We start from the raw sequence: 19,745 nt of genomic DNA, 5'->3' as shown, positions 1-19,745 counted from the left end.
ATCAGGTTGCAATGTATTACGTCAACAAGCAGGGGGGCACCGGATCTCGCCCCCTGTGTCAGGAGGCCGTCGGGATGTGGCGTTGGGCGTGTCAGTTCGGCATGCTCCTCCAAGCCACGTACCTGGCAGGCGTAAACAACAGTCTGGCCGACAGACTGAGCAGAGTCATGCAACCGCACGAGTGGTCGCTCCATTCCAGAGTGGTACGCAAGATCTTCCGAGAGTGGGGCACCCCCTCGGTGGACCTTTTCGCCTCTCAGACCAACCACAAGCTGCCTCTGTTCTGTTCCAGACTTCAGGCACACGGCAGGCTAGCGTCGGACGCCTTTCTCCTCCATTGGGGGACCGGCCTCCTGTATGCTTATCCTCCCCTACCTTTGGTGGGGAAGACCTTACTGAAGCTCAAGCAAGACCGCGGCACCATGATTCTGATAGCGCCCTTTTGGCCCCGTCAGATCTGGTTCCCTCTTCTTCTGGAGTTGTCCTCCGAGGAACCGTGGAGATTGGAGTGTTTTCCGACTCTCATCTCGCAGAACGACGGAGCGTTGCTGCACCCCAACCTTCAGTCCCTGGCTCTCACGGCCTGGATGTTGAGGGCGTAGACTTCACTGCGTTGGGTCTGTCTGAGGGTGTCTCCCGGGTCTTGCTTGCCTCTAGGAAGGATTCCACTAAAAAGAGTTACTTTTTCAAGTGGAGGAGGTTTGTCGTGTGGTGTGAGAGCAAGGCCCTAGAACCTCGTTCTTGCCCTGCACAGAACCTGCTTGAATACCTTCTGCACTTATCAGAGTCTGGCCTCAAGACCAACTCAGTAAGGAATCACCTTAGTGCGATTAGTGCTTACCACTATCGTGTGGAAGGTAAAGCCATCTCTGGAGAGCCTTTAGTCGTTCGATTCATGAGAGGCTTGCTTTTGTCAAAGCCCCCTATCAAGCCTCCTACTGTGTCATGGGATCTCAACGTCGTCCTCACCCAGCTGATGAAACCTCCTTTTGAGCCACTGAATACCTGCCATCTGAAGTACTTGACCTGGAAGGTCATTTTCTTGGTGGCAGTTACTTCAGCTCGTAGGGTCAGTGAGCTTCAAGCCCTAGTAGCTCATGCTCCATATACCAAATTTCATCACAACAGAGTAGTGCTCCGCACCCACCCAAAGTTCCTGCCAAAGGTGGTGTCGGAGTTCCATCTTAACCAGTCAATTGTCTTGCCAACATTCTTCCCCAGGCCGCATACCCGCCCTGCTGAACGTCAGTTGCACACATTGGACTGCAAGAGAGCATTGGCCTTCTACTTGGAGCAGACACAGCCCCACAGACAGTCCGCCCAATTGTTTGTTTCTTTCGACCCTAACAGGCTAGGGGTCGCTGTCGGGAAACGCACCATCTCCAATTGGCTAGCAGATTGCATTTCCTTCACTTACGCCCAGGCTGGGCTGGCTCTTGAGGGTCATGTCACGGCTCATAGTGTTAGAGCCATGGCAGCGTCAGTGGCCCACTTGAAGTCAGCCACTATTGAAGAGATTTGCAAGGCTGCGACGTGGTCATCTGTCCACACATTCACATCACATTACTGCCTCCAGCAGGATACCCGACAGTCGGTTCGGGCAGTCGGTGCTGCAGAATCTGTTTGGGGTGTAAATCCAACTCCACCCTCCAGGACCCGAATTTATTCTGGTCAGGCTGCACTCTCAGTTAGTTGTTCTTCGTAGGTCAATTTCTGTTGTACCCTCGCCGTTGCGAGGTTCAATTGACCTGGGTTCTTGTTTTGAGTGAGCCTGAAAGCTAGGGATACCCCAGTCGTGAGAACAAGCAGCCTGCTTGTCCTCGGAGAAAGTGAATGATACATACCTGTAGCAGGTGTTCTCCGAGGACAGCAGGCTGATTGTTCTCACCTACCCTCCCTCCTCCCCTTTGGAGTTGTGTGTTTCATCTTTTGCTAGTCATTCAACTGGCGGGAGCGGTCGCGCACGGGCGGGAAGACGGCCGCGCATGCGCGGTGGGCGTGTCCTGCATGCCGACCGTCCCGCGAAGCTTTTTTCCGGTTGGTGGGGGCTGCCGCGGACGTCACCCAGTCGTGAGAACAATCAGCCTGCTGTCCTCGGAGAACACCTGCTACAGGTATGTATCATTCACTGTCCTCGGAGAATACCTGCTACAGGTAAGTATCGTCATTAAATGCAGAGCTCGAGCTTTCGAGTTAATCATGGGGAAGGGGGTGGGTCCACATTAAAATGCTATTAATGTATTAATCGTGTCAGTAATGCATTAATTGCTCACCCCTAAAATAAATTAAAAAAGACTATATATATATTTGTTTAAGAAACGAGTATTGTGTTTACAGTTCAATAATTTAACATTTTAAACAATGTGTTATCTTTATAGCCACAAATAACATGCATTCAAAAACAATTTTAAAGTGAATCCCTCCTCCCACCCACCATCCTCTGATCTTTAAAAGAGTAAATGAATGGGAAATCTGTGCTTAGTGATGATGTCGCTTGTCCGAGGGCAGATGGCTGACTACCCTCAAGTCCTCCTCCAGTGTTTGAAGCTGCGACCTGTTCTTGCTCTTCATTGTGTTCCTGTATAGAAATCAGGAGCCAAACCTACTGTGACATTCCTAAAAACTGCTAGAGTATACTTTAAAAAAAGAGGAAGAGAGCATGGAAACATCAGATATCCCTAAGTGGCTAGGCTATTCGATCTCTTATAGCGCAAAGCTATTTAGAATCGTTGAGCCTACTGTATATTATCAATCATTTGTATCCATGGTCCAAAACCCTCTATAAAGCAAGGAATAACTTTTCCTAATTATCATACTGCTTTATCAAAACAATCCACTAATTGTGAAGTAAATATCTTGAGTACTATCTCGGATACATATTAAAAAGTTTTCAGAAAAAAGTGATTACTTAGCTGTACAAGCAGACGCAGCACTGGCTGAAAATCCTGCACACCGCTTTTTTTCTGCATACTTTTTAGTATGTATCTGAGTTAGTACTCATGTTATTTACTTCACATTTACTGATTGTTTTGATAAAGCAGTATGAAGATGCAAATAAATAATTAGGAAAAGTTATTCTTTGCTTTATAGAGAGTTTTGGACTATGGATAATCAATAGAAATAAAACAAAATATGATTAGAAGGTTAAGTTGTTCAAGGCATATATTGTTTCAGTATTGATGCTTAATAAAGTGAATATTGGATGAAAAATCATAGATATCTGGAGCAAATGTTGGTAGATGACAGTATATATAAGTGATGTTTCATTTATATATACCATCATCTACCAACATTTGCTTATTTCCGATCTGACGAAGAAGGGCAACCTTCGAAAGCTAATCAAGAAATGTATTATGTTATGTCCAATAAAAAGGTATCATCTTATTTTCTTTTCCATGTTTTGTTTTGTTTTATTTCTATTGATTACCTTTAAAAGGGGACTAACACAGCTACCACACCTCTCTACTCAGGACTATGGATACAAATGATTGATTGAATTCAAAAATAGGGAGCACTATTATCAACTCTAGAGCTATAATGTTTAACACTATCTCTCCAGATATCTATGATTTTTCATCCAATATTCACTTTATTAAGCATCAGTACTAAAACAATATATGCCTTGAACAACTTAACCTTCTAATCATTACCGTTCATCCAACCCATATTCTCTAACCTCTCATACTTCACACCACACCACACTCTGCTAAATCAGTTCCTGCTCCCAAAAGAACCAAACACTGTGTTTATCAATGTACATTGATAAACATAGAATAACTAAACAATTAAATTTACATTTGTTCTATCAATGTTCGTTGATTTGATCTTCCCTTAATTGGAGAACATCTTCTCAACTATAAAGCTCTCACAGGGCTAAAGAGTTCCTTTGTCCCTTAGATTTAAATAGACACTGTGTTTGTTGTTGTAAGGAATCTTGAGGTTATTCCACATGCACAGTCACTCCATGATAGCCCAACAAGATAACTGCTGGACGTTGGTTGACTCTGCGTTTCAATTCAACCCCCACAGCATGAAAGAAAACTCAGGAATAATCTTCAACTCCGTTCACAGTTCAAATGGCAGCAGCATAATCCTCAATCTGTAAAAGGACGCAGGCATCAGCTTAAGCACAGGTTACCAATCACCGCACATCATACAAGCTTCTTAGTTTTCATAAATTTTCAAACATCAAAATTGCTCTCCTTGTTCCCCAATACGGGATCGTATTTCAGTATCTTCATTAGGAGGAACAATACATCTTTCTACAAATAAAGGCACATATGTAATTTCTTCACTAACCCCTTCTAATGCAATTTCAAAAACTCCTAATATAAACACACAAATCAATGGCTGCTTACCAGAAGGATCACGCCCAGATCCTGTCCTCTTCATTACCGGATGCAAAACTGGACTACCCACATCTGTCGTCTTCCGAGTTTATATATGGTAAGCCAACCCCTTATTCAAAATGCAAATTTGCTACCTACTCTCTTAATTGTCATTCAGTCTCCAAATTTAAGCCAAAGGAGATTGAATGGTAATGCATGTGCGCCATGCAAAGATAAATCTCTGTTCTTGCACTCTGTGTTTTGCTAATGTCAGTTCCGTGACTCAAGTATAACCTGCCTCAATACAGTGAATCTCAAATCCCATGATTGATAACATACAGTAAGCTCAAGGATTTGAAATAGCTTTATGAAATAAGAGATCCAATAGCCTAGCCACTGATGGATATCTATTGTTTCCATCCTCCTTTCCTCTTTAATTATGCTCTAGTAGTATTTATGAATGTCGCAGTAGGTTTTGCTCCTTGTGTATATACATTAATTCCTATGGAGCTTTGCTGATCATATATATTTATTCCCTTTTTTTATTTTTGCCTCGTGTTCCTAGCAGAGAAACCAGCCTCACACAGATAAGATTTTTCGAAAGGAAGAAGTGCTTTAATTGCCATTTTTGCAATGTTGGGTTATTCCATTCTGAGAGACAACCAGAATGAGGCCATATCTGTTGATGAGTATTTCAGTATCAGTATTCTATCATTTCTGATTTCCGTCAGCTCATTTTCTGCAACAGTTAATTCTGCTGACTAGCACACCCTTAACACAAACGGATCTCTCACCCAGTCCAAGGCAGATACGTCAAATGACGGGAAATACTTTTCAGTCCTTTAAATTAAATCCTCCGATTCGGAGGCAAAGTCACTGTTACTAAAGTTGTTACACCCGCGGTTATGTGATCTCAATCAACCTTCTGAGAGGCTCTGGTGCTGCATAACCTATTAGTTTATAATCCAACTTTGTCAGGCAGAAGAGATTGAGAAGCAGAACAGGGTGTAATCACTTCCTTACTTGTATGCCCAGCGATAATGTGGAAGATATCATAGCTGATTGAAATGAGTGTTACATTGAAGAACTGACTGTCGTCTGATGTTAAGTAATCTCGTCTACCTGACAAAATTGGATTATAAACTATCGGGTTATGCAGCACCAGAGCCTCTCAGAAGGTTGATTGAGATCACATAACCACGGGTGTAACAACTTTAGTAACAGTGTCTTTGCCTCCGAATCGGAGGATTTAATTTAAAGGACTTAAACGATTAATTAACGTGTAATCTCAAAACTGTTTGTAATTCTGTCTTTATCACACCACATTAAGGAATTTGGGTAGGAATGATGAGTGACTGGGTGAGGTTGAGTACATTGTTTTATTAAATTTGATATTATTTTGATGAATATAGCTTGTGTCGAGGTACTTTGACATATTGATAATCTTAAGATATAATTTACCTCGGCTTAGACGCCTGGTCCCTTTAGTTATTGCATAATTAAATTTTAACTGCCAGACCCTCGACCATTCGTCTAACTTTTGAAGATCCCTTCTCATCGTTTCTACTCCCTCCAGGGTATCCACTCTATTGGCTATCTTCGTGGCATCTGTGAAAAGGCAAACCTTTCCTTCCAACCCTTCAGCAATATCTCTCACAAATATATTAAACAAAATGGGCCCCAGCACCGACCCCTGAGGAGCCCCACTGCTCACTATCCTTTCCTCCAAGTGGATTTCATTTACCACCACCCTCTGCCACCTGTCGGTCAACCAGTTTTCTATCCAGTTCACCACTTTCGGTCCAAAGTTCAGCCCTTTCAGCTTATTCACGAATCTTCTGTGGGGGACCATATCAAAGGTTTTGCTGAAATCCTAGTAGATTACATCTAGTGCACAGCCTTCATCCATTTCTTTTGTCACCCAGTCAAAGTAGTCAATGAGATTTGTTTGGCGGGATTTTCCTTTGGTAAAGCCATGTTGCCTCAGGTCCTGTAACCCGTTGTCTTCTAGAAAGTTAACTATCCTTTCTTTCAGCAGCGACTCCATTATTTTTCCTATCACTGATGTGAGACTTACCGGTCTGTAGTTTCCCACTTCTTCACTGTCTCCGCTTTTGTGAAGAGGGACCACATCTGCTCATTTCCAATCTCGCGGAACCTCTCCGTCTCTAAAGATCTATTAAATAAATCTTTAAGAGGTCCCGCATAGGTAGAAAGTCATTTAAGTGTTCATCATTTATTTATTTATTTATTATTTATTTGTTACATTTATATCCCACATTTTCCCACCTATTTGTAGGCTCAATGTGGCTTACATAGTACCGGAGAGGCATTACAGACTCCGGTGTAAACAAATATAAAGTGATGTTGTAGTAAGATAAAGTTCATGTGGCACAGCCACACTAGGGAATCATACAACGGTAGAGTTGTGTTATGTCCATTATGTTTTTAGTTTTGTTGTGTTGCAAAGATCAGGCTTGGATCGGAAGGGTATGCCTTTTTAAACAGGTTAGTTTTTGGTGTTTTCCAGAAGTTTAGGTGGTCGTTCGTAATTTTCAAGGCTTTTGGTATTGCGTTCCACAGTTGGGTGCATAATTATGTAGGAAAAATTGGACGTGTAAGTTGATTTGTATTTGAGTCCTTTGTAATGAGTCCATTGTAACTTAAGATACCCTTCCATGGGGAGAAAGACATATTGTCCAAAAATGAGGGTCCCAAAAACAGATGGGCTGTTTTTTGGGACCCTCCGACAATGGCCAGTGTTTTGCGGCTGTTACTCAGTGTTTTAATGCAAATGATATTCAAGTTCAATTGACTTTTTTTGGAACATTACAATAAAAGGTAACACAAACTACAGAGTTCAGATTTTATTCAGGGCTTAGATGGCTACCAGATCTCTGCTCTGAAAACCAAACCTGCCGTCAAGGTAAGATGTGCATTTCAGATAAGAATTTCTGGATAAGTTGTCAAGTTGAGTGGGAAGCAAAACTGCAATAGGAAAGGTATTGGGACAGTCTGCAGCATGAAACTGATATTTAATTATGTTCTCTGAATAGTAGTAATCCACATCGCTAGGCTAATCTAGGAAGTAGCTGAACAGGTTCTGATGGTATTTTTTTCCCTTAGGTGTCAAGCAGAATATGAGAAAAGAGATCAAGCTGCAAAAGGAGATGATGCTACACGTAAACGGTTTCATGCTTTTGTTCTCTTTTTGGGTGAACTTTTTCTGAACCTGGAGGTGAGAGGATGTTTCCTGGTGCCCTGTTTGTCTATAATTCTGTGAATGCTGGATGTTTACAAGAATTTCTAGTGTCCTTTTTAAATCTCTTAGGGCCTCTCTTATTATGATGCGCTAGCGGTTCCCGCACGGCAATGCTGACAAAGCCCATTCAAAGTGAATGGGCTTTTTCGACATTACCGCACTGGGAGCTGCTAGTGTGGCTTGATAAGAGGCCCTTAGGGTCTTAATTTAGATTAATAATTCAAGTGAAGAGTTTTGTCTTTCTGCATCTTGGGCTCTGAAGAATCTTGAAATAAGGATCTTGAGGGGATTTTTCATTAGTGAAATAAAATACAAGAAAATTTGGATCATAATTCTCTTAGGAGTTTTCCACTTGGAAATATTCCTTCATAGAGAAAGTCCTATTGCACATCATCGTGTCAGTGTTATTTCACCTTTCATATAGCACACTAAGCCAAGATGCTTAACAACTTTGCGTAGCATTAATCACATCTCCCAGGTGACGCAACAAACACGCCTGATTATATAGGAACACGTCTGGGATACCCATTCCCCCCTGCCTCCAGCTCCCTATTAACATGTTCTGGCGAACTTTAGGCTTCTTACCTGTCCAGCAAAACCGACCAAAAAGACGCATCAAGCGTTTCAAATCGGTCCTCGACAAGCGCATAGGCAAGGTTTGTAGAACATATAACCAGCGCGGAAACAGCACCATTTGAACTAAATGTATCCGCCCCATTAATGACAACGGAAGGCTCATCCAGGAATCTAATTTAGCCTTAGTATGCTCTAGCAAGATCTTAACATTTAGTTGATATAAGTTTGAAGTATTCATTGTAAGTCGAATACCTAAGTATTTAAAGGACTCTCTAGCCCACCTCAATGGAAATTCAGGCTCCCAGTCCCTCTGATTTACCTCTGGCAAGGCCAGAGCTTCAGACTTGTCCAAGTTGATCCGGAAACCTGAGTAGTCTCCATATTCACGGAATGTTTCCAATAACGTGTCTAAGGATTCCCTTGGGTTTGTAAGATGTACCAAAATATCGTCTGCAAAGGCTGCGATCTTAAACATGTGGGTCCCCACGCCAACTCCCCGGATTAATGGGTTTGCCATGATATCTCTGATAAGGGGATCTAAAACTAAAACAAAAAGAAGAGGAGACAAGGGGCATCCCTGTCTCGTGCCTCTCCTAATAAAGAAACTTTCCGACTCCATCCCGTTTACCCTCAATGTGGCACTAGGGCTAGCATATAGAGCATGAATTGTCTCGACAAATCTTCCTGAAAAGCCATAATGTTCCAACGTATCAAAAAGAAACTTCCAGTGAACCTTATCAAAGGCCTTTTCTGCATCAAAGCTGACCAACAGCGATGCTACCTTTGTCTGTGAGCTGTGCTCTAATGATGTCAATATTGCCCTCAGGTTTTTACTCACCGCCCTTCCTCCCACAAAACCCACCTGACTTTCATGAATCAGCCGAGGGAGGAACCTCGCCAGTCTATTAGCCAAGATTTTTGCCAACAACTTGGTATCATAATTCAATAGAGAGATAGGCCGATACGAGGTCGGCTCCAGCGGGTCTCTCCCCGGCTTTAGCAAGACTATTATTTGAGCCCTATTCAAGTCAGGGGGTATCCTCTGTCCCTCTATCAATTGGTTCAAAAATCTAGTAATGGCGGGTATAACTCCTCCTTCCATCAATTTATAAAATTCTCCTCTTAAGCCATCAGGTCCCGGGGCTTTCAATCGCGGGCTGCGGGCTATGACCATACTAACTTCGTCCTCAGTAATTAATTGATTAAGGCTATCTAACTCTTGTGGTGTGAGCTTTGGTAAGGCTAAATTTTCCAAGTACAACTGATTTGATAGGCCTCCTTCTTCTGGGGGAGCATACAGCCCTTGGTAAAAGGTCCGAAAGGTTTCACAGATTGCCCTATCTGATGTGTGTAGGCCTCCCCCCCTTTGCCTTAGTGCCAGGATATTCCTAGTCCCTCCCCGGGGGGTAATTAGTTTTGACATCAATTTGCCTGTTTTGTTACCATGTTTATAAAGCATATATCGATAGTAGAGCTGTGACTTGTGTGCCCTCTCCTGCAAAAGTTCATTCAAGGCGGTTTGAAGCTCTAGTACTTGCTGTTTATCCCCTATCGCATGTGTCTCCCCATATCTCTTCCGCGTCTTACAAAGTTGGTTGCTTAAACGCAAAATCTTCCTGTCTCGTGCCTTCCTCACAAAATACGTGTGACTTATAATTTCGCCTCTAAGAACCGCCTTAGCCGCTTCCCAAAACAAAATCGGATCGTCTACATGATCTTGGTTATGAGTGCTGTACTCCGCCCAGCTAGCTTGTAATCGACCCTTAAGCACTGGGTCTGAGCTAAACTCCAGGGGGAATTGCCATTTATGCATCTGTTGTGTCGTACCACTTGGTATCCATTCTATCTTAACCCAGGCGTGGTCTGATACCATGTATGGTCCTATTTCCGCCATTGTCACTTCCCCAAACATCTGACGCGATGTCAGAATATAGTCGGTTCGTGACTGAGTTGAGTGGGCCCGTGAAAGATGCGTGTAGTCTTTCTCACCTGGGTGTAACACCCGCCACACATCAACCAGGTCCAACATCTGGCTCAATTGCAAGAGGCCTCTATTATTATAACCTGAGGAGGCCGTCTCCGGAGCTGATCTGTCCAAAGAGGGGTCCCAAGCTGCATTAAAATCGCCCCCCATTACCATAGCTGTGTGCGGTTGCTTGAGCAGAAAGTTAATCAAGGTTTGAAAAAACTTCCGGTCATATCTGTTCGGAGCATAAACATTACAGATTAGCAGTTTCTGTCGCCCAACTACCACTTCCAAGATAACATAGCGGCCTTCGGCATCAATCAGAAGTGGGTTGATTGCAGAAGCTATGCCCTTCCTGATTAATATCGCTACTCCTCCCTTTTTGCCTTGTGCATTTGCTGCTATACAATCCCCCACCCACCAGGTGCTGTTTGGCATGCTCAATCTGGTTCAGGTACGTCTCCTGTAAGAGTGCTATGTCTGCTTTCTGCCTATTTAATTGCTGTAAAATCTTAGAGCGTTTTATTGGCGAATTTACTCCGCCTACATTCCACGTTATTATTCTTACTATTCTTGGACTCTAAAGTGTGTGACTAAATCCACGGATGTCTTCTGTTGTAAACGAGGGGGACATCCCAGCCTCTGTCCCCCCCTACCTTGTACCTCCACCTTATCAACATCACTGCAATATTCTGCCCACATTCCCTTCAGAGCTTGCCTCCTACTTCCAAACCTCCTTTCATTGAAAGTTCGGGGAGACAAAACCCCCCGATGGCCTCCATTAATTTTCTTTACATATATTCTATTTAATACATGTACCCTGCTTGCATCCCTCCTCCCTCCCCCCACCCCCACCTCCCGTCCCTCCCCCACCCCCCAAATCCTGTACCCCGTATTCTCAGGTCCACCAATTGGGACCCCGACTTCCTTACGTCTCTCCCTCCCCCCTCCGCATTAAACAGTGTTACAGTAAACATATTTTTTCCCCATGTCAAATTGATCAGACACTTACAGGGTCTCACCCCTTTTGCCAGGGGTTCGAACCGCTTCACCCATTGACCATGTCCTCCAGAAGGTGTCTTACTCAATAGAAAAGAAACTCAAAAGAAAAGTCCAACTCACAAACCATAAAACGCTAACTTTCCAACTGCAGACATCTTGGCTCGCCGTCCTGCTACTTTCAAGTAGTCCATCTTTGTAGTTGGCTGGGATTTTGTTGCATTAAAGTAGACTGACCAATTCAGGTCTCCTCTGACCTCTCATTATAACATTTCTCAATGCGCACAAAATGGTCGCTTCTTCTATGATGTTCAACTTGCGTCCGAAGGTGCTGTTCCCAGCTGTTGTAGAAATTCTTTAGCCGCCCCTGCCGTCTCATAGGTCTTAGTGGTACCATTGTGCGTAACCCGCAGTTTGGCAGGGTATTGCAGTGCAAATCTTATTTTCTTTTGGAAAAGTGTTGAGCAAACCTCCGAAAACTGGCGCCTTCTTGCTGCTACTCCCGCTGAATAATCTTGGAAGCACCGCACTGAGATTCCGTCGTACATCAATGATTTTCTCGTTCTAAGCAGCTGCATCACCTCTTGCTTCTGCGCATAGTTCAAGAATCTTAGGATTACCACTCTTGGCTTATTAGTACCAGTCATTTTCATCCCTATGCGATGGGCTCGTTCTATTTGTATTGGCCCCGAGGCTTCTGGGATTTGTAGTTCATTTGTAAACCAGCGTGCCAAAAAAACCTCCAAGCCCCGTTCAGGTACCGTTTCTGGCAGGCCCACCACTCGGATATTGTTTCTCCTGGACCTGTTTTCCAGGTCCTCAATCTTTTCCTCCATCGCCTGCAGCTTTTTTTGAGTTATATCCTGTATTGTCTCCACCTCCGTTACTCTGTCCTCGATTTCACTCACCCGCGTTTGAAACCCTACACAGTCTCGAGAGAGATCTGTGAGTTGTTCTTTTACCTTTTCCAGGTTAGTATTTATAGGGGATAGTCGGCGCTCCAACATGTCTTCTAGCACTGAGGACATTTCCGTAGTAATTTCGGCGATCCAAGCCGATGACACTGTCGGGCCCGGCGGGCTTGCGGGCGGCGCCATCTTGTCCTCTGCTCCTCTACTCCGGAGCTTGTCTTTATGCATGCTTTTAGCTGCCATCTCGCCGCCAGTGGATTTAAAATATTCTTTACCGGTCCCTCCAACGCTTCAGGCTGTAGCGAAAATTAGTTATATCTCGCGGTTTGTGAGTTTAGTCATGCGGAGGGAGAAGTGGAGCCGGAGAGATCTCTTTCTTCAACCCCTCGCGGTCATGACGTCACCGGAAGTCAGATGCTTAACAACATATAAATTAGTGGCAGGTAAAAGAAGGGTAACCAATGGGACACTTTGTTAATCAGGGTATAAAGTATATCAGAGTGATGGGCAGATAAAATTAGAGGCATATGTTAAGGATGGCATAGAGTAACATAGCAAGTGATGACAGATAAAGACCTGAACAGTCCATAAAGTCTGCCCAACTGTCACACTCATTAATTCATTATTAAATCAACAATGAATGTGATGTAAAATACTTTTGGGGACTTAGACCATAGAAGTCTGCCCAGCACTGTTCTCAGGTTCCAGTCACTGAAGTTGCTGTTGAAGCTCACTCCAGTCTATCCATCTTATTATTTGCGGGACACAGAATGTAAAAGTCTGCCAACACTGTCCTCAGGTTTCAGCCACTGAAGTTGCTATCGCAGCCCTTTCCAGCCCATCCTAAACTAGATTGCCATGTATGGGACATAAACCGTACAAGTCTGCCCGGTACCTGCTCTAGTTCATCACAGCTGAATTTGCCATCTAAATGTCACTTGACATATCTGCACACATTCAGCCATTTAAGTTTAGGTTTTTTATACCATCCATTTTCTAATTATAGATCGTGTTCATCCCACGCCATTTTGAATTCTGTCATTTTTGTTTCTATTACCTCCCTCAGGAGAGCATTTCAGGTTTCTACCATCCTCTTTGTGAAAAAGAATTTCCTGACATTACTCCTAAGTCTACTAACCCGTAACCTCAATTCATGACCTCTAGTTTTACCGTTTCTCCTTCTCTGGAAAAGATTTGTTTCTATGTTAATACCTTTCAAGTATTTAAACGTCTGTATCATACCTCTCCTGTCTCTTCTTTCCTCCGTGTTATGTATATGCAGGTTTTCCAGTCTCTTCTCATACGTCTTTTGGCACAAGTCCCATACCATTTTTATTGCCTTCCTCTGGACTGCTTCTAGTCTTTTTACATCCTTAGCAAGATATGGCCTCCAAAACTGAACACAATAGGTGGAGCCTCACCAAAGACTTGTACAGGGGCATGAACACCTCCTTTCTTCTGCTGATTATGCCTTTTGATGCAGTCTAGCATCCTACTGGCTATGGTCACTGCTTTGTCACACTGCATTGCCATAAGATAAAAGCTCATTAGGAAGCAAAATATATTGTGGAATATTTATGGCTAGAAAATACATGTGTGTCTTGGAAAGGCACAGTTGAGGGAGTATATTAATGACCACCTGGCCAGGCTGAGTAGTCAACAATGAAATGCTAGCAGAAATAAGAAAAGCAAATAAAACTAGCAATACAGTAATGGAACTTGCAATTACCTTGGTATAAAATGGGTAAATATCTCATTGGGACATGTTATGGAAGTTAGCATAGTAACAGTTGGCAGATAAAGAATAGCATAGTCCATTTAGTCTGCCCAGCAAGTTGATTAGATTTGTACCAGCCGCTCTGTGTAGAACATGCAGGTTACCTCTTCTGTGCCTTTATTTAGGATTGCACCTACTACACCATGTAGGTTATACCCTCTATTTCATTTGTTTTGCTTTGATTCTTTCCTCTGTATTTATTTATTTTATTTATTGCATTTGTATCCCACATTTTCCCACCTCTTTGCAGGCTCAATGTGGCTTACATTATGCCATAATGGCGATCACCATTTCCAGAAGGAAAAATACAGAATATTATTGCATTTAAAGTACAGAAAGTATAAAATAAATTAGAAGTAAATAGATGTACAAATCATTTCAGGTATAAGAGGACAAGGGTAATGTGTAATGTTCAATAATGACATTGTGATTATAGTAAACAAATAGAAAGATATCAATGATAACTTGTTCTGGTAAAAGTTTTGGTGTCAGATCATTTATGGGGAAAGGGCTGGGAAGGATTCCGCTCCTTGCTGTGGAAATCCACCATGAGCTGGGTCCGAGCAATTGGCGACATGTGCTATTCGCGGTTATTTATAATAGAGCTTTTAATTGTCTATCACAGCTGTGTTCTGTTTCAGCAAGTCTCTCAAGTATTTATTGCTCAGTACAGGAATGTCCCCTTGTACTAATAAATTTAGAAAAATGTAAGGAAAATGTCCCTCCTTCTCCATCAGTCAAAGGTGCAAAATATTTGCCACCAGAGTTCAAAATGACAGAATATAAAGGCTTTTTTTTTTTTTTTACTAAACTGTGCTAGCAAATGAGATTTGAATGAACTTCCTCTCATTTTCCACGTAAGAATCTCTAGCATGGCTTTGAAAAGAAGCCCTTAGCTTTTGAGAAGTTCAAACATAGCCTGGTAGAGAACATTTTTCAAGCATTAAAAAAAAAAAAGTAGTTAAGCCTTTCAGGGCTTTAATGCATCTCCCTGTTGGGGAGTAATAAAGCTAATCCCCACCCAGGCCCTTCAAAGAGGAATTGGCATTGTGAATAAAATGGTTGCTGTTAGTCCACTTTTAAAAGTTAAAGAGTATAAATAAAAAATAAAAAGAAGATAAGATGATACCTTTTTTTATTGGACAAAGGCATGAAGGCGCATCCAACGCGTGTCAAGTTGGCAGTACCGCCTGGCTACTGCATGCCCCAGGTGGTAATTCCATTTTTCGCATGCGCCCAAAACACGCGGTTGAAAATATTTATATGTATCCCATACCTTTTTGAATTCTGCCACTATTTTTGTCCCAACCACCTTCGCTAGGTGGGCATTCCCAGGCAACAACTGCTCTTTTCTGTGAAAAAGTATTTCCTGATGTTGCTTTTAAAAAGCTTACCTTCTTGAAGTTTCATTTCATGTGCTCTAGTACTGTAGCTTCTGTATCTTTATTATTTATTACATTTGTATCCCGCGCTTTCCCACTCAAAGCAGGCTCAATGCGGCTTACATAGTAATGGGAAGAACAATATAACAATATAATATGTAGAAGCTGATAAGGGTACAGCTGAACTGCTAAACAATACCTTTCAAGTATTTAAGGGGTACTTTTACTAAGCTGTGTTAGGCACTAACATACTCATAACTTAGCTAAAAATAGAATACTACGCTTGGGTGTCCTGTGGTAATTTTCAAAATGTTCGCTCATTAAAAATGCTTTCTATTTATTTTTTTCAGGGGGCACATCAGGGGGGAGAGTCAGCATTCCTGCCCTAATCAGTTAGCGCATCTACATTACCACAAGCTAATTGGCTAGTACAAGAATACCATGTGAGCTTTTACTGCCTACAAAAGGGGGTGGTAATTTTTTTAAAAAATGGCTGCGCGCTAATAGCAGCAGCATCACATGGCTATTTATACAAAAAAATAGAAAATAGATCATTTTACGACCATAGTAAAAATGGCCTTAGGGTGCAGGAAAGACCTAGAGAAGGGTACACTAAGGCCACTTTTTACCACAGCTTAGCAAAAGGACCCCTAAATGTCTGTAGTATATCACCCCTGTGTCTTTTCCCCTGTAGGTTATACATTTTCAGGTCTTCAGGTCTCTTCTTAGTACATCTTCTGGTACAGATCCCATACCATTTTGGTCATTTTCCTCTGAATTGCTTCAATTCTTTTTATATTGTTAGCAAAATACGGCCTTCAAAAATGAACGCAGTAGTCCAAATGGGGTTTCACTACAGGGCATTAACACCGCCTCCCTTCTATTGGTTATGCTTCTGTTTATGCAGCCTAGCATCTTTCTGGCCTTGGCCACCGTCTTGTTGCATTGTTTCTCCACCTTGAAATCCTCAGACACTTGTCCCCCCAAGATCCCTCTCCTATTTTATACACTCCTTTGGATTTCAGCACCCAAAATGCATCACTTTGTATTTTTCTTCATTAGTTTAGTCATCAAGTTGGTTCATCCTTCTGAGTTTTGTAGATGGGGCGATAGGAGGAAGGATATAAAAGATCCTTCCCAGGTTTCAACAGTACTATCACCTGGGCCACCTGAAGGGAGCTCGATAGTTGTAGAGTATCCATCACTTCCCAATACATAATTTCCAGTGACAGCCCCACAGCCCCCATCACCAGCTTGTAAAACTCTGCCTAAAACCCATCGGGCCCCAGAGTAGAGAGCTGCACGGCTTCCGTCCCCGCGGGAATCCCGCGGAACCCGCGGGATTCCCGCAGGGACGGAGGCAGTTCCTGCGGGGTTCCCGCGGGGATGGAAGCAGTTCTGCGGGGTTCCCGCGGGGACGGAGGCAGTTCGGATGGAACCAGTTCTGTGGGCTTCCCGTGGAAGTGTAAGCTGCACCTGCACCAGCCTCTCATCTACCGAATACCAATTTATTTGAGTGCTGTCTCCTCCTCCTCTTCTTCCTTGCTTTAACAGCATAAATGTGGAAAGTCTTCCATTAAGGAGGTGGTAGAGTCACAAATGATGACGGAATTCAAAAAGGCATGGGATGAAAACAGAGGATCTCTAATTAGAAAATAGAAGTTATATAAAAGCTAACCTTAAATGGCTGCATGTGTGTGGATGTGTCAAGTGACGCTTAGATGGCGACTCTGGCTGTGATGAACTAGGGCTGATACCTGGCAGACTTGTATGGTCTGTGTCTCATACATGGCAATCTGGTGTAGGATGGGCTGGAAAGGGCTTAGACAGCAACTTCAGTGGCTGGAACATAAGGACAGTGCTGGACAGACTTTTACGGTCTGTGTCCCACAAATGAGAACATGAATAGGCTGGAGTGGGCTTCGATGGCAACTCCAGCAGTTGGAACATAAGGATGGGGCCAGATAGACTCCTGTGGTCTTTGTTCCAGAAACACGAAAGAAAGACCATAATCAAGTATATAATATCACACTCGTTGATTTAATGATGAATTGATCATGAGTGTGACTATTGGGCAGAGTGGATGGACCATTCAGGTCTATTTGCTGTCACTTACTATGTTACTATTAATCCTCTTTGCTCTCAGGCTGGTGCACAGACCTCAGCTCTGACACAGGCACGAGAATCAGATGTCACCTGACCTACTGGCGCGTGCATGTGGCGGCCTCTCAGCACCCACTGCCAATGGATCAGAGACAAATCTTACATGTGCACACCAGAGTGTTCCAAGTTCCAAGTTCCGTTCCTTCCTTGCCTACAGTGCTGTGGCTCAAATCCAGAAAGAGACTGAGGGAGCTGACTGGAACTTTCTTTTATGTACTTTTAAATTCTTACGGGGATGGGTGGGGATGGGTTAAATTCTTACGGGGATGGGTGGGGATGGGTTAAATTCTTGCGGGGACGGGTGGGGACGGGTTGGGATGGTTTAAATGTTTGCGGGGATGGGTGGGGATGGGTAAGATTCCAGTGGGGATGGGTGGGGACGGGTAAGATTCCAGCAGGGACGGGCGGGGATTGGTAAGATTTCTGTCCCCGTGCAACTCTCTACCCCAGAGCCTTACCTAATTTGCAGGATTGAAGTGCTATTTGAATTTCCTCTAAAGTAATAGGGCCGTTAAGAGTCTCCTTTTGAGAAGGACTAACCCTCGACAAGTCTAGATTATTCAAGTAAGTCAAGCCGGGTCCCCATAGAGCATTTCATAGTATTGCCTAAAAACAGCATTGATAGCGGCATCTGAATGGACTAAGCTGCCTGAAGGATCTCTAAGTTGGACTATTTTTCTGGGACCTGATTTAACATGTATCAAATGGGATAAGAGTTTTCCACTCTTATTTCCATGAAGAAATAATTTATAATTGTAATAATTTATTGACTTAACCGCTCGTTGATGAAGGCGCTGATTTAATTTGTGGCCAAAAGTGCTTCTTTATGCTGGGCTCTATGGGATTTCCCAAAAACAATTTTATCTCTTCTAATGATCCGCTCTAAATGTAAAATATGGTGGTCTCTCATCCTGCGTTTGTCTACCATACGCTATGGTTTCTCCTCTCAAAACAGCTTTGGCCGCTTCCCAAAACAAGATTATTTTGTTCACATAGGCCACTTTCCATTTATTAAGTATAAAGGATCGGTATTTCTGATCTGTATAGAGTTCCAATGGGAATCTCCAGCTATACCTCTCCCCTCCCTCCCCCCCTCCCAAATCTACATTTGTATCCACACCAGTGCATGGTCGGACACCCCATGAGGACCTATTTCGGTCCTAATTATTGTAGAAAATAATACCCTAGATGTCAACAAATAATCAATTCTAGACTGTGTGGAATGCGTGCATGAGAGATAGGTATAATCTCGTTCCCCTGGATGCAAAACTCGCCAAACGTCTAGCACATCCAACACATCACATAACATTGGCAAACCAGTACATAAATGTAGATGTGCCAGAGGGGATGGGTTGGATTTGTCTAATTGAGGGTCGTACACCATATTAAAATCCCCCCCCAATCAAATTATCACACTGCAGAGGAGACAAAACCCAATCTATGACGGCCACGATGGAAGTAGTGCCCTGGGCCAAGGCTCATATGAGACCACTACAACTCTCTCTGCTGCAGTGCTGGACTCCGATGTCGGAGGATTATGCTGTGCGCCTTCCCTTGGATCCAGCAGTGCGCAAGGCGCTGAGCTGGTGGACGCAGACAGATAAGTTGTCTGCAGGAATGCCTCTGGTGACCCCGGAGTGGATTGTCGTCACGACGGACGCCTCTTTGTCAGGCTGGGGAGCCCATTGCTTGGGAAGGACAGCGCAGGGGCTTTGGTCTCCTGCAGAGGCAAAGTGGTCTATCAACCTCCTGGAACTCAGAGCCATTCGGTTGGCGCTTTTGGAGTTCATCCCGGTACTGGCGTTGAAGCCTGTACGGGTCCTGTCGGACAGTGCCACGGCTGTGGCCTATGTCAACCGCCGGGGAGGTACCAAGAGTGCCCCTCTAGCCAAGGAGGCCATGAATCTATGCCAGTGGGCGGAAGCGAACCTGGAACAGCTGTCAGCGGCCCACATTGCCGGAGTCATGAATGTCAAGGCGGACTTTCTCAGTCGCCATACCTTGGAGCCCGGAGAGTGGCAGCTATCTGCTCAGGCGTTCTTGGACATCACGAAGCGCTGGGGCCAGCCGAGCCTAGATCTGATGGCGTCATCGGCCAATTGCCAAGTGCCGCGCTTTTTCAGCAGAGGACGGGACCCTCGATCCCTGGGAGTAGATGCTCTTCTCCAACAGTGGCCGACACAAGAGCTTCTCTATGTGTTCCCGCCCTGGCCCATGTTGGGCAGGGTGCTAGACCGGGTGGCAAAGCATCCGGGCCGGATAATCCTGGTGGGTCCGGATTGGCCCAGACGTCCCTGGTATGCGGACTTGATCAGGCTCTCAGTCGACGATCCTCTGCGGCTGCCAGTGGAGCAGGGTCTGTTACATCAGGGTCCCGTGGT

The 19,745-nt window shown here is 43.8% G+C and overlaps 1 protein-coding gene across 2 annotated transcripts in view; it reads left to right on the top strand.

Annotated features, from left to right (window-relative positions):
• PAIP1 (poly(A) binding protein interacting protein 1) overlaps positions 1-19,745 on the top strand; it is a 185,932-nt gene that overhangs the window by 92,384 nt on the left and 73,803 nt on the right. For both annotated transcript variants that reach the window (XM_030193105.1, XM_030193104.1), the window contains one exon: positions 7,455-7,566. In XM_030193105.1, the coding sequence (XP_030048965.1) occupies positions 7,455-7,566 (112 nt within the window). The remainder of the gene's footprint in view (positions 1-7,454; positions 7,567-19,745) is intronic.

The sequence above is a fragment of the Microcaecilia unicolor genome, chromosome 2 (assembly GCF_901765095.1).
Source record: "Microcaecilia unicolor chromosome 2, aMicUni1.1, whole genome shotgun sequence".
Lineage (NCBI taxonomy): Eukaryota > Metazoa > Chordata > Amphibia > Gymnophiona > Siphonopidae > Microcaecilia > Microcaecilia unicolor.
Note: the sequence above shows the minus strand (reverse complement) of the source record. Positions and strands in the feature narration are given on the sequence as shown.